Source organism: Pseudochaenichthys georgianus, chromosome 9 (genome assembly GCF_902827115.2).
Source record: "Pseudochaenichthys georgianus chromosome 9, fPseGeo1.2, whole genome shotgun sequence".
Lineage (NCBI taxonomy): Eukaryota > Metazoa > Chordata > Actinopteri > Perciformes > Channichthyidae > Pseudochaenichthys > Pseudochaenichthys georgianus.
In genome coordinates this window covers 45,786,532-45,801,200 of record NC_047511.1, presented here as the reverse complement: position 1 = coordinate 45,801,200, position 14,669 = coordinate 45,786,532, and the positions used below count along the sequence as shown (strand labels likewise).

At 41.9% G+C, this 14,669-nt stretch overlaps 1 protein-coding gene across 1 annotated transcript; it reads right to left on the bottom strand.

Annotated features, from left to right (window-relative positions):
• Window positions 1-697: 697 nt before the first annotated feature.
• On the bottom strand, window positions 698-9,856 carry LOC139434516 (zinc finger protein 391-like). The gene is made up of 2 exons (XM_071204461.1): window positions 9,364-9,856; window positions 698-2,479 (listed from the first exon to the last, which is right to left on the bottom strand). The coding sequence occupies exons 1-2, from the start codon at window positions 9,614-9,616 to the stop codon at window positions 1,281-1,283; spliced, it is 1,452 nt and encodes a 483-aa protein (XP_071060562.1). The 5' UTR covers window positions 9,617-9,856; the 3' UTR covers window positions 698-1,280.
• Between the last annotated feature and the right edge of the window lie 4,813 nt (window positions 9,857-14,669).

Here is a 14,669-nt window from a genome sequence, read left to right as displayed (position 1 = left end):
TGTAATTTATTCTTTAGGTTCTTGATTTTTATTTTACTCAAAGAACCTCCCTTTGGAAATCCTAACATTTCCGTCCAGATATTTAATTTAGACTGTTTTCACCATGTTTTGCGTGCATGACATCCACAATCGGACTCTCGGGGTGTACTAGCCCCCTACTCTGCTTTGCTTCCTAACAACCTAACAAGTCTTTAAGTGTTACCTAAACACCCCGTGTTACCAAAACACTATTTTTCACCCATCGGTGATGTGATACAAATCACCCAAAAACTGATCGTAAAACCTTTTACGACGGATATACCAAATATCCTACTTTCGAGCAGTCCCTCTCATAAATGTCATGGAGTTTAATTACATTTAACTTTAAACAATTTAGACACTGTACATCTCACAGAGTATTGAAAGCCTTTTGAGTTAGTTGGATCTCGTGAAGTCAATCGGTTCCACCCCGGCGCTGGTCCTCGCGTCCCGTACGGTTTCTGCCGAGGTAGAGGAGAATCCGAGGATCCTGGAGCGACCACCAGCGTCCATAGGTGTCCCCAATCGAACTTGCAGAGATCCTGCCGACAACACCAAGTTGTTACGGAAATCTTAGACCTAGTCAATACTGTGGAGACACACGAGTCAGAATATCAATCAATCAATCAATCAATAAATGGTGAAACAAACAGAGTTGTCTTTCTGGTTATTTATTTGAATATTCAAAGGGACAGGTCTCACAGAGTATAGGATAGTCTGCAGGAGTGTGCGCAATAGTCACAAAATAGCAAAGCTTATATACAAGATAGGGCGAGCAGACAGAGTTTTGTGTGGCTAGGTTGAACGCCAGAAATCTGCTTTCACACGGATGTCTCATATTGTTATGGGAGTTCAAACTTTGTGTAAGACACCTGTGTCCTTGAGCCGTAGCTAACTTTGTGTGAAAAAGAGTAGTTTTAACATAGTCTGCCAAATCAGCTCTGTGGCCTTGAAGCGCTTGGGAATAATAACCCTCATTAGAGTATGCAGAGAAAACAGCACATATCAGGAAAATGGTACAGTCGTGTTAGACAATGCTTTTAGAAGCATTTGGTTTTACCATATAAAGGTAACATAAGAAATTGCCACTACACTATCCATCAGCTTGTTTCCATGTGTTCAGCTGAGCTCTTGATTGGAGGCTCTGCCTCTCAGTTATCCTCAGTTTGAATTTCATTAAGCTGTGAGGACTGACGACCAACACACTTGTGTCTTTTGAAATGACTACGCCATTTAAATCTTTTGTCACAAACATTGCAGCTCTATATTTCCTCTCCTGTGTGGACTCTCATATGTTCCTTTACATTTCTATTATTTAAAAAAGCTTTCTTACAGACTGAGCATCTGTGTGGTTTCTCTCCTGTGTGGATTCTCATGTGTGCCTTTAAACTTCCACTCCGTGAAAAAGCTTTCTTACAGACTGAGCAGCTGAATTGTTTCTCACCTGTGTGGATTCTCATGTGTGCCTTTACATTTCTATCATTAGAAAAAGCTTTCTTACAGACTGAGCAGCTGAATTGTTTCTCACCTGTGTGGATTCTCATGTGTGCCTTTAAACTTTCACTCCTTGAAAAAGCTATCTCACAGACTGAGCAGCTGAATGGTTTCTCACCAGTGTGGATTCTCATGTGATCCTTTAAATTGCTTTTATTTGAAAAAGCTTTCTTACAGACTGAGCAGCTGTGTGGTTTCTCTCCTGTGTGGATTCTCATGTGTGCCTTTAAACTTCCACTCCGTGAAAAAGCTATCTGACAAACTGAGCAGTTGTGTGGTTTCTCTCCTGTGTGGATTCTCATGTGTTCCTTTAAATGTATATTCTGTGAAAAAGCTTTCTTACAGACTGAGCAGCTGTGTGGTTTCTTTCCTGTGTGAACTGTCATGTGTTTATGAAAATTGCTTCTATATTTAAACGTTTTCTTACACACTGAGCAGCCAAATGGTTTCTTTACAGCACTACATTGTAAATCACTGACAGATTCTTGTCTATTTTTCAGTGAGTTTGAGCCTGACGCAGGTTCTCTGGTCTCCTTCCAATCAGCACTATCGTCAGTGTCAGGTTCAGAAGAGTCTCCAATGTAAGGTTCAAAACAGTCTCCAGTGTTGTCCTCAGTCTTTGGTTGTAAACTGCTCTCTGGATCTGAGTTCCTGGCTGGTTCTGGTCCTCGACAGTCATCTCGATCAGCTTCTGTTTTCATGTGTTCAATTGGTATTTGATGAGGCTGTGAGGACTGAGGTTTCTCTTTATTATCTTCACTCTTCACAGGGTCAGGAGTGAAAGTGGACTTGGTGATATTAGCCTCCTCCAGCTTCTGAAGCTGCTCTCTCTCCTGACTGATCCCGAGTTCCTCCTGTTCCTGCTTAATGTATGGGGGGGACTCTGGGTCCTCCTGGTCCAGACTGGCGCTCCACTCCTGCTGGTCAGGGAGAGGCTCTTCTTTATCCACCACCAGCAGCTGGACGTCTGCAGGAAACAGGAAACGCAGTGTCAGAAAAAACTGTTAAGTGTTAGCATTTAAAAATCAAATCACCATTAAAAAAGGAGACATTTTGCAGCCCTAATTAATGCCTTTGTTTTTATACTTTCATATTATCTTTCTTAGTCCCACCTATTGTGTATTTGTGTTGTCTCAATTCACCTTATGTAGCCCAGGCCCTTTCCACTTCCAGTTAGAAATGAAAAAGTTTTTCTTCTGGCATAGCACTAGCTGCAATGTAGACAATACATTGTATTTGGGATCGTTCACAGATAGACTACGCCTATAGAATGGAAATACTCTGTTACAAATTAAAATCCTGCATTCAAACCTTATTTAAGTAAAAGTATGCAAGTATCATCAGAACATTTTACAGCACCTTCTTATGTCATAGTAATGATGGTGCTGTAAAATGTTCCCTGTGAGTGTTTAATTTATGATGTTTCTTGATTATTTTGTATGTTGTATTTTCCTGCTGTACATGTTCAAAGTTGCTCTTGTATAAATGATTATAGATGAGGGAACCTGCTAAATATTAAAATGTGTGTTTTTTATATACCGTACCAGTCAAAAGTTTGGACACACCTTCTCATTGAATAATTTTTGTCTATTTTAATTTGTTTCTACTTTGTAGATGAATACTGAAGATATCAAAACTATAAAAGAAAACATATGGAATTATCTAGTTAACAAAAAAGTGCTAAAAAAAAAAATCAAGAATATGATTTTTATTTTAGATTCTTCAAAGTAGACGCCTTTTGCCTTGATGACAGCTTTGCTCACTCTTGGCTTCTCTCAGTCAGCTTCATGAGGTAGACACCTGGAATGGTTTTCAATTAACACGTGAGCCTTGTCAAGAGTCCATTTGTGGAATGACTTGCCTTCTTAATGTGTTTGAGACCATCAGTTGTGTTGTGCAGAGGTAGGGTTAGTGCACGGTGGAGAGCCCTATTTGACTACTGTTGTAATCCATATTATGGCAAGAACAACTCAACTCAAAGACAAACGATCACAGAGCTCAAGGAGCAGACAATCTTAACATCCACTGTTCAGCGGAGACTTCGTGAATCAGGCCTTTGTGGTCCAATTGCTTCAAAGATCCACTACCAGGGATGAACAACAAGAAGAAGAGGATTGTTTTGGGCCAAGAAACACAACGATTGGACATTAGACAGTGGAAATCTGTACTTTTTTGGTTTTTGGTTCCAACCTCCATGTCTTTGTGAGACGCAGAGAAGGTGAGCGGATGGTTTCTGCATGAGTGGCTCCCACCGTGAAGCATGGAGGAGGAGGTGTGAGGGTGGGGGGGGGGGGGGGGGTCTTTGCTGGTCTCACTGTTGGAGATTTATTCAGAATACAATGCACCCTTAACCAGCATGGCTACCAAAATATGCTTCCTGCTTTCTTACAGTGCAGATGCTTTTCTGCTTGCTCTTGCCTCTGCTTACTTTTTTATGCTGATTTTCCTATTTTTCTGAAAACTAAAGAAGACTTTAAATGTTTGTTGGAAACTGTCGGCTCTCTACATGCGGAGGTGTTCATCAGTGGCCCTCTACCGCCAGTCAAAAGAGGAGTGGAGAGATTTAGCAGATTGTTTGAACAGAACACATGGCTTTCAACTGCCTGTACTGACCATTCTATTGACAATTGTAACTTTTTCTGGGACTGCAGACATCTTTTTAAGGCAGATGGAGTTTGCCTGAACAAGTCAGGAGTGAAATTGTTTATCTCTAACATATTCAACTGCCTGCTTCGTCAATCTGTTCCCTCTGCCAAGGACAAGCAACAAGAGGATTCAAAACAGGAGAAAGACACAACACATCGTGCAGAAAACCTTGAAGAAGTATCACTGCACACGCCTGTTTGAATGTCTTGATTATGGGAAACCTATGAGACAAATGGAGGAGTCTCCAACGCCCTTCACCCCCCTATCACCTTTGAGGATACTCTTCCTTCATCCCCCAGCTCTCTCTACTCTCCATTCACCCTTTCACCCTCCCTCCTGGAGTTTGATGACCACATGAAGGCGACACACAGGGTTGGCAGCATGTCCTTTGCCCCTCAACGACGCCCAGAGCAATCACCGAAGAAGAGAAGCGCACCATCTCCCCCGTCTTCATCACCGTGCCTACGTCAACCACCTCCCCCCCTTCAAGACAGCATCTGCGGTCTCTAGGGGTGTAACGGTACACATACCCGTACCGAAATTATTCGGTACGGGCCCTTCGGTTCGGTACACGTGTGTACCGAAGTGTACCGAACGAATATAACGTTAAACGTAAAAAAATTGAGAACGTGAACAACTTCTTGGAAGTAATCTCAGGTGCTGCGTCGCAGCATTCAGAGTAATTTGCTGCCATTGTGTTCAACGCGTCAGAGCGACCAAGTCATTTCATTGGACGAGCTGGTCAGAGGGATGCGTTCATATGTAGTCAGTAATTTGAGGAACTGTCGAAATGGCGAACGCAGATAAAGTTGAACTCGAAAATCCTCCAGCATCATTGAAGTCTCCGGTTTGGGAACATTTTGGTTTCACAGTTACGTACAAGGATGACGAACAAAGACAGGTGGATCGAACCAAAGCTGTTTGTCGGCATTGTTCAACTAAAATTGGTTACGCGGCTGGCAATACATCAAACTTGCACATGCACTCATTTGAAAAGGCATCACCCGAACGTGAATATCACCGGTACCAAAAGACTGAAGTGCAAACCCAACTCCCACTAGCATTTAAGCCTCCACCACTCGCAAAAACTTCAGACCGAGCCAAAGCTATTACAAACGGCAAATATCCTTATGTTGCCATGTTAGCAAAGCGCTACCTGGCTGTATCGGCTACTACCTCTGTCCCTAGCAAGTGGGTGTGTTCTCCACAGCAGGAGACATTGCTAGTGCCAGCTGATCTGCCCTTTCGGCAAGCAATGTGGACAAGTACATTTTTCTTTAAAAAAAACATGAAAATACAATGACAAGCAAGTCATTATGTCTAACTGGCTGCTTAGGTACTAGTACAGTACATTTCAAATACAGATTATTTCAGTTCATCGAAAAGCTGCACCTTAATGTTTATTTTATTTTACATTTATTTGAGTGAATATTCATAGTTTAATAATAATTAAAAACCCAAAACTAATAGTTTATGTTTTGTGAGTACTAGTACAGTAAAGTTAAAATACAGATTATTTCAGTTCATCGAAATGCTGCACCTTAAAGAGCCTGTGACACGGTTTTCCCCCATCATCCAAACCCATCAATTTGAGTACATATTGTCCCCTTGAAAACCATTACTGAACTGATTTTGGATATTTGTACTTTGATAACCATTAATCTGCCTTCAATGTTGACAATTTTCTGGATCTTCTCGCGGATTCTTCAAGTCCCGCCAAATGATGGGTGACGTCATTGCGGGCACAGCGCTCCAGCTGCACCGTCCAGGATCCCAGCATCTGCATGTAAACCTTTATATATATACAGTCAGATGTAAACGCACGACGGCGCACACAGCAGCAAGCTCAGACAGCGATGGCAGGTTAATGTTGAACGTGTCTGAGAGCTCATATGAGGCTGAAGGATCGGTTTATGTTGTATCTGTTAGAAGTTTAGGAATGAGGTGCGTCAATATGGGCGATCATATGGTCATGTAGCCAGTGGTGGAATGGGACTACAAATCATCCCGGGACTCTCGACCGGCCCACTTCGGTACCGCTAGTAAGCTGTCAACGGGGGGAGTGGGGGATGTAAAATACAAATATAATGTATAATGTCTGTGTCTTTGACATTAGCGCTCCTAGCCACCTGTGCCCTGTACTACGAAGCCAGTTCAACAGACCCTGGATATGTTTGAGTAACAAACAAACTAACAACAACAAACTAACAAACGAGATCTCGCTAAGCGGTCCTACGACGCTGGTTATCAACTCGGTAAATCAAGCCAGGGTTTCTCTCTCCAGCTGAGAGCGCGTTCACGTCTAAGACATGAGTGGATCTGACTTTAATTACATTTGTCTCGAGTGTTTCGTCAACATAATGTGTTAAATAATACTTCTGCATACAGTCTGTGACACTGTGAGTGTTGCACGGCCAGATGAGGCTGGAGAAGCTGACTCAGATAAGGAAATATATGATATTATATGATCTGATTGATGATGTAATATGAATGATAAGTGCGACACGTCGGCGTCTTCTCTGCATACGGCAGTTTAAACTGTATTTCCTTTATCCTGTAATATGACTTGAGAGATTTAAACTCCGCACACTGAGTGGATCTCTTTTCTATAGACGCCGGAGGCGGGCAGCGTCAGGTAAAAGAAGTTATTTAGCCTTCTCAAACCTGAGCCTCACGCGCCGCCTATGGGGGATGTGCTAGTTACTTATCCGACCGGCCCACTTCGGTACCGGCCCATCGGGATTCGTCCCGATGGCCAGTCCGCCACTGCACCCAGCCCACGTAAACTGTCAACGGGGGGAGCCTCGCTGCGGGGAAACGGTGGACCTAGTGTCCCGATCGGAGTGGGAATAATAATAATAATCCGTGCATTTTATCCATTAATTTCCCCAACATTGTGGTAAAAAACCACACGTTTAATCCACGTTGTTGGTGTAATACAACTACAAAAAGCATCGGTTTGTTTTCTCATCAGGAAATGTAGACCGGCTCAAACAAACGATTTTTAATCATCATCCTCACTCATCATTTAATGTATCATATGTTCGCCGAATTGACATGAAAGCACTAATAAATGTAGTTTCATCCACTTGAGTTTATAACCACAAAAATAATCGATTTGTTTTTATATCACATCCGACGGGAGGAAATTCAGCAGCCCTCACTCCCGATTTTTAATCCTAATGTAATCATCATCTTCACCACGATCATTTATGTTTATGTCGCCGAATTGACATGAAAGCACTGACAAATATGAATATACTGTAGTCAACTTCATTAAAACGTTATTAACGTGCCTAAACTCAGTAATTCACCATTTCTACGCATGACACAACACACTTTGTCCGTGTTTGGCTCTCGAAGCGTTCCCGCATTGACGTCACTTCCGGCTTCCCCCAAAACTTCAAAATGAGCGAAGGAATTTCCCCGCAATGTTCGAAATTATTGATATTTAACGAAACGGTATCGCTTTTTCTTTTTTAAACTGACGGTTCGAGATTACTAGTAGCCCAATATTTCATTGCACAACAGTTGTTGGGATGGTGTCACAGGCTCTTTAATGTTTATTTTATTATATTTTGTATTTATTTGAGTGAATACATTATTCATAGTTTAATAATAATTAAAAAAAAATATGTTATGTTTTGTGATGATTTTTTCTGCTGTACCGAAAACGTACCGAACCGAACCGTGACCTAAAAACCGAGGTACGTACCGAACCGAAATGTTTGTGAACCGTTACACCCCTAGCAGTCTCCGAAGCCTGATAAGGATGTGTGTTCAAAATTAGCAGTGATTCCATGTCAGCCACAGCTTGTTACAAAAAACCTGACTGATAGTGTGTTTAACAAACTTAAACTAGCTTTATTAAATGTCAGGTCTTTGGCAGGAAAAACATTTTTAATCAATGATTTTATCACTGAGCACAATCTCGATTTTATGTTTTTAACAGAAACTTGGATTGAACAAAATAACAGTGCAGCTGTTCTTATCGAATCAACCCCTCCCAACTTTAGTTTTATGGGTCAGGAAGGAATGCATAAGAAAGGGGGTGGAGTTGCCATTTTGTTCAATGATTCCATTCAATGCAGGAAGACATCTTATGTAGGGCTGCACGATTTTGGGAAAAAATCTAATTGCGATTTTTCTGACAAATATTGCGATTTGCAATATTTATTTTTAAGCGACCCAACGGAAGTTTATTGTAAAAATGCGGCCATAACTCCGGCTAGGATGGTCGTATTAACATACTCCCGTCTCTTGCACACCCGCAGCCCGAGCTACGAGTGAAAGAACTAAACTTACATGAAACTTCCGTTGGGTTGCTTTAAAGTCAAGCTTCAGTTAAAGATTCACCCTTTTAGATGTAGAACATGTGATGGAGCATTACTAACCTGACTCAGATGGTTTGTTTCACCAAACTATCTAGGAAAGCTCCATTGGAAGCCATTTGGAAAAGGGCAGGCACTTTCAAAAGCACTTGGCAGGTGATTGGATCAATCTGTCTATCACCTTCTATCATGGGCTACTTCTGATTGATTAACAATGGCTGGTACATGTGGAGCACAGCACTTCTGATTGGTGTGGATGACTGACACACAAGAAGAAGAAAAAAAAAATCGCAGGCTTTGCGATTTGATAATCGCATCATCTCGAATCGCGATTTCGATTTAAAATCGATTAATCGTTCAGCCCTAATCTTATGGGAACTTTGCTTCTTTTGAATATGTGGCCCTTCAGCTGAAATGCTCCTCTCAACTCTGTTCCTAACCTGTTAAGCCCCAAAGCAAGGGCTTTTTTTTTCACGACACTGTGTCTCAGGGCATTTTAATATTTAAGAACCTATTAATGTGTTATACCAGATTAACGGGAATAATCTCAGCTAACTGACGATACAAACCATTTTCCCTGACTACATTAACAGACTACAGTGGACATTTTCAATGGGCTGGGTCCCAGGAGGATATTATAATTATTATAATAAAGTACATTTGTCTAATAATACTTACATACTTGTACTTAAATAAGATATGAATGCAGTACTTTAACTTGTAATGGAGTATTTTCACAGTGTGGTGTTTGTACTTTTACTTCAGGATCTACTACCTGCAGCAAGTGCCAATAAAGGGTCTAAACTGTTATTAATGTGATAATAAAATGTTACTGAATAGTTTAAAGTGTTAATGAAGAGTAAAGGGAACAGACCTGCTCTGTGTATCCGAAGCTGAGGCTGTAAAACAGCGTCCAGTAGCTTCTGGAGTCTCTTGTTCTCCTCTTTGGAAAGAAACAGCTCCTCCTCGTACTCTGCTATCGTTTTTTCAAACAGAGCAAATATCTCTTCTTCAGCAGCAGCAGTGAGTCGCTGCTTCTTCAACGACAGCAGCATTTGGACTTTACTCATGTTTACTAGATCACCTTTTCCTGCAAACTCCGTTAAACACACCGTTTCTCTCTCCATCAAACTCTCAATCTGACTAGTGTTGCTAACGTGTTTCCAGCTAGCATGCTAAGCTAGCTCCTGTAGTCCGAGGTAAACGCTCCAGAAAAAAGAGCACAGAGTCCATTCGGAGGTTTATCCAGACACACAGATGATGGATCAGTAGTGCTGGCGCTCACACACTTTATCGGGAACACAGAGAGAGAACCGTAGCGACGAGACGCCATGTGGACCCGGGTTAGAAAGAGCTGGGAACTTAACTTCTTCTTCTTCTCTTTTTTAATGGCGGATCTCAAACAGCTTTTAGTTGCATACCGCCACCTACTGTACAAGAGTGTGTATTATCATGTCATTCCATCTCTAATAAAACAAAATAACGAAAAATAAAATAAGAAACCATAAAATAAATAAAACAAAACAAAAAAATCATCCATGATCTATTCTGCGGTATCTCTCCGTGAGACAGCGGGGGATGTGCGTCAGGTCCACCAGAACAACCTGCTGGCTCGTTGCGGATACGTAATTTCACATTCTAGCACAGTTTATTGCTCTTATACCTTTATTGTTGCCAACTACGATGCTCAATAGCACTTGAGTAACGTTGGAACAATATTGGCAGATTCAGATTTCACGGATCAATAACTCATGAACAAAACGTTGTTCAGACACAAAGTACGTCTCCTAAGTACCGTGGTAAGGTTGACAACGAATTACAATCACATTTTGATTTTTTTTAAAAAGCCAAGACGTGCCGTCCTCTAAGCTGGACACATTACATTGGTCTCTGTCCGCAGCGTGTGTGTGTGTGGTGCGAGACGGGAGATGTAGGTCATTGAGCGATTAACACAAAGTGTTACTTCACAGTTTTACGACGCATTTTCATTTTTTTGACTTGCAAAATTATCTTTTAAATTGACAAACATCATATGTGTAATTCGTGGCACAATTCAAACGGGATGGAAAGATAATCTTTCTCTCTCTATTGACTTCAATACATAATTTTTCCGAAATAAGGTCCCATGGAGCTCAACCGGAAAGGGAGGGACTTCGCCTCTCTATTCAGCCAGCGCCATATTCAGCTAACCAGACCAGGTTGACCTTAAACCAGTGGTTCTCAAAAAAATTCTGTCAGGCCCCCCCTTTGGAGAAAAAAAAAAGTCGGGGCCCCCCAACACAAATAGTCAGGCTCAGTGGCGGCGCCAGAGATTTCTTTTGGGGGTGCTGTGGGGTAGCTTGACGTTTCATAGAGGGTGCTCAAACATTTAGGGTTTCCCATTAATGTACCGGGCGCTACAGAGGAATGTTCTACTGCAACAATCCCCACGCATATACACAGTGTCAGGGACGTGCACAGACATTTGGAGGGGCTATTGCTCTAAACTGGAAAAAGGCACCCCTCCCTTTCAGCTCTACCGCTGAAAGCCAAGCCTTGTCTTGCAAGATATAATGTGATCTTTATTAACCGGAAGATGATCTCTGTTTTTCTGCCTCTCCCTTTCTTTTGCTGCTTGCATCTGCAAATCTGCTACTGCAAAAGCCATGTCCAATGGCTTTATCTTATATTTATCATGCCAATCATGTGCGATTCACTGCAGCAGTGCTCCTTCATTCTTACTTTTGCCTGCCTCCACCTGCCTCCAGACTTCCATGTAGACCTACTCTTGTACTTATCGTCATTCAGAAACATGCGACAGCTGAAGCAGTACATAGCATCATTTTGTGGAGAATACTCCAACCAGGGGTTTTCATCATACCAGTGACCCTGAAAAGACCGCCCATCTTGATTTGTTGGGAACTGGACCAGAGGACGACAGGGTCCAATTGAGTTTGAAAATTTGACGAAGGCCTCATTGTACTTGATATTGTTCTTCTGAACATGGGCTGGATTGGTGGGGTTTGGTAGCTGTAGAAAAAAAACTAATTCTGAAGGAGCTTTCACTCTTGTGGACTCTGATGTTACTGCCTCATTCTCCATCTCTTCCCTCTCAATCTCCATATCCTCCCCTTCCATCTCGTCATTCTCAATTCCCGTCTCGTCATTCTCAATTCCCGTCTCTTTCTCCTTATTTTCAGATTCTGTCTTAATCCTTTCTTCATTCTCTGAGTCTGAACTGCTCTGGCATCATTGTGTTTTGCCTCAGGCTCACCATCTATCAAATACAATTAAGAGAATGTTTTAGAGCTCTTGATAAGGCATTGTTGCTAAGTGTTCAAATAATGAAAGCATTATTACTGTTGTGATCTCCTTTTCACACTATAAAGGAGTTCAAAGATGGAGCTGTCTCCAAAATAAACAGTTTACATATATTCGTATTCTTAAACAGAATTATTAGTATCAGAATTAAGTAACATGTACACTTAATTCTTTACTGCTATAAAAACATACAAAGACAACTGAATACTAGTGCAGTCAGTTACATTTTAGATTGGAGAAGGTTATATAGTCATTCATGTGAAAATAAATATGTTGCCTACTTGTATAGAATATTTACAACCTGTTATAAAGCCTTTGTGAACCAGTTATCTGGCCATCTTATCCATATTACACTACAGCAGTAGTATTTTACTAGATCACCCAGCTCTCAAATGCGCTCTGAGTCTGAACTGGAGGCTTCGGGTTAGCCCCCAGCAGAGAAATATTAACTTCACTCAGCACAAATAGAGGCTTTGCATTTATCACTGATTTAAATATTTGTTTGAATGAGTTATTAGTGTACTCCAACTTATGTAGTGGCTTGACATAATCACAGTGCTTCACCTGCAGCTGCCCTGCTGGCACCTTTTATCCAGCTCTGCAAAGTTGCAATCCTTTTTGTTGCCTCCTTCAGATATCTCTCTCTCTGCTTCAGTCTCCTCTCTCTGTCTTGAAGGCATTCTTAAGCACAGAAATGTAACATTAGGCTATGCATAAAATAACCAAACGATTATTGCATTAACTAATTTGAACAGTAATTCACATCATCGTCTCATAACAAAATAAGCTAAGGCGACTACTTGCATTGAGTGACTTGATTTTTAAAATGAAAATAAGGAATATTTTTTTGTTTTTTATCATTAAAGGTGGGGTAGGTAAGTTTCAGAAACCGGCTCGAGATACACTTTTTTTTATATTCCATGGAATGCTCTTAACATCCAGATAGCAATGAATATCTTAAGTGCTTTGACAAAAAATCCATAAAAAAATGTCATCTGTAGAAGCCGTAATACTGTAAAAAGTACAACCTGACAGGGAGATGGCCTACCTGCCTGTCAGCCTTCCATCGGGGCACAAACTTATCTCGTGCCCTCATTGGTCATGTGCGCGTTCGTGTGTGTTGGAGGAGGGGCTCTATAAGGAAGTGGCAGATTTTCTCCGGTTGTGTATTTTCAAATTTTCGGTTTCTCAAACGTACCTACCCCACCTTTAAGATATGTAATGTTATAACTATTAAAGAAAAGATGGGGACAATTCTGTTTCAATGTAGTTTGACCATTGTAACTGCTGTGCAGTATACTGATAATAATATAGCCCCTCCAAATGTCTGTGCACGTCCGTGGGTCTTTAACGCACCTGCACCAATACAATATGTAAAACATGTAATCACACACATAGCGATATAGAACATAAATAATAAAAACGTACCTGGTTTAAAACACTTTTGTGGTCATACTGTGGAATGAGTTAACACTGAAACGAGATATTCATTCAAAAGTTTGTGGGCAAGAAGGAGAAGAAGTACAAAAAGTAGTAGAAGAAGAATGAGGCTGCTAACACTAAATGCTAACGTTACAATAATTGTATTGCTGCGAACAACCACCACGCCATTGAAACATGAACTTTGTTACAATTGTATTTCACCTTGCTATGTGTTTATAAAGCATATTTAAAAACGGGGACATTTCTGGGGACAAATTGAGCCGGCGATTGGCCACCAAAGCCAGGCAGGCATTTGGTATGATCACCATAGCCATATGAGGCCGGCTGCCGGAGGGCTTTCCTTTGCTTCCAGCTGTCAGATTGTAAACAAAGTCACGTGACTGGTGGCAGATGACAGCGCTGAGCGCTGACAAGGTGTATTTTATTGCAGCGAGACGCTACAATACTAATTGTGGGCTTATTATGTTGATTCGGCCACAACAGAGGAAAAAAGACTTTCACTCTCTCCAGAGGGGCAGGTCAGCCAAAGAGGGAAAATGGGCCGATGCCCGGGCAACATTAGCCCGTACCTGTGCACGTCCCTGCACAGTGTACCCGCGACTGTTACAATGAAGGCTCGATAATCAGCTCACGGCATATAGGTGTAAGCAGGCCCACCTTAACCTGCCATCAGGCCCTGGGGCTGATGGGGTTTTGTAGGCCCCCTATTTAAACAACAAATGAAAGTCATTTATAGCCTCGGCAGGCTCTGTGATCGCACTTCTCCACTCTGCTCCACGCGCGCCTGGTCCTCTCCTCCAGATGAGTGACGTATCGGGCCTCCCTCATGTATTTGTCCGGTTGCCGTTGGCTCCCCTCCACGTAGCAAGTCCTCGTCGTCCTCTCCATCTCCTCCAACAGATAATGTCCCTCCTGTCTGTTTTTCCTCTCCCACTACTCCATCGCTATCAGAACCAGACGGCCTACTTGGCTCCGAGGACCCGCGGCCGGCACCGCTGCCGCTCGGTACAGAACTCATCTGTCCTTCCTCCTCATCCTGGCCTAGGTTTAAAATAACCTGTAAGCTTCGGCATTTTTTGTAATAGCTGCTTGTCTCGAAACTCCTTTTCCCTCAACAATTTCCTTTCCCGAGCACCACTCTCAAACTTTTTCTTCTCAAACTTTTTCTCCTAAACAACCTTCATCTGTCACTCAATCACTCGCAATTTGAATAAGTCACATGTGAAACATATTCTCATTCTGATTGGCTGTTAAGTGGTGCCCACGGACTGTTTCGGAGTCATCTCTGGAATCCATCGATCTGATTGATTAGCGGAGCAAATGATCAAAATACTACGGAGGGAAGATATTTTCCTTTGGATTACTGGTCTGGGGGAAGCTCACGAGTGTGTGTGTTTGTGTATTTTTGTGTTTGTGTGTATTGTGTTTGTTTCCCGG

What these genes read in the sequence shown, in the direction of transcription:
- LOC139434516 (XM_071204461.1), bottom strand. Translation starts at nt 9,616, where the DNA reads ATGGAGAGAGAAACGGTGTGTTTAACGGAGTTTGCAGGAAAAGGTGAT. An exon ending in GCTTCGGATACACAGAGCAG is followed by an intron (nt 2,480 to 9,363) that starts GTCTGTTCCCTT and finishes TGTTTCCTGCAG; the next exon opens with ACGTCCAGCTGCTGGTGGTG.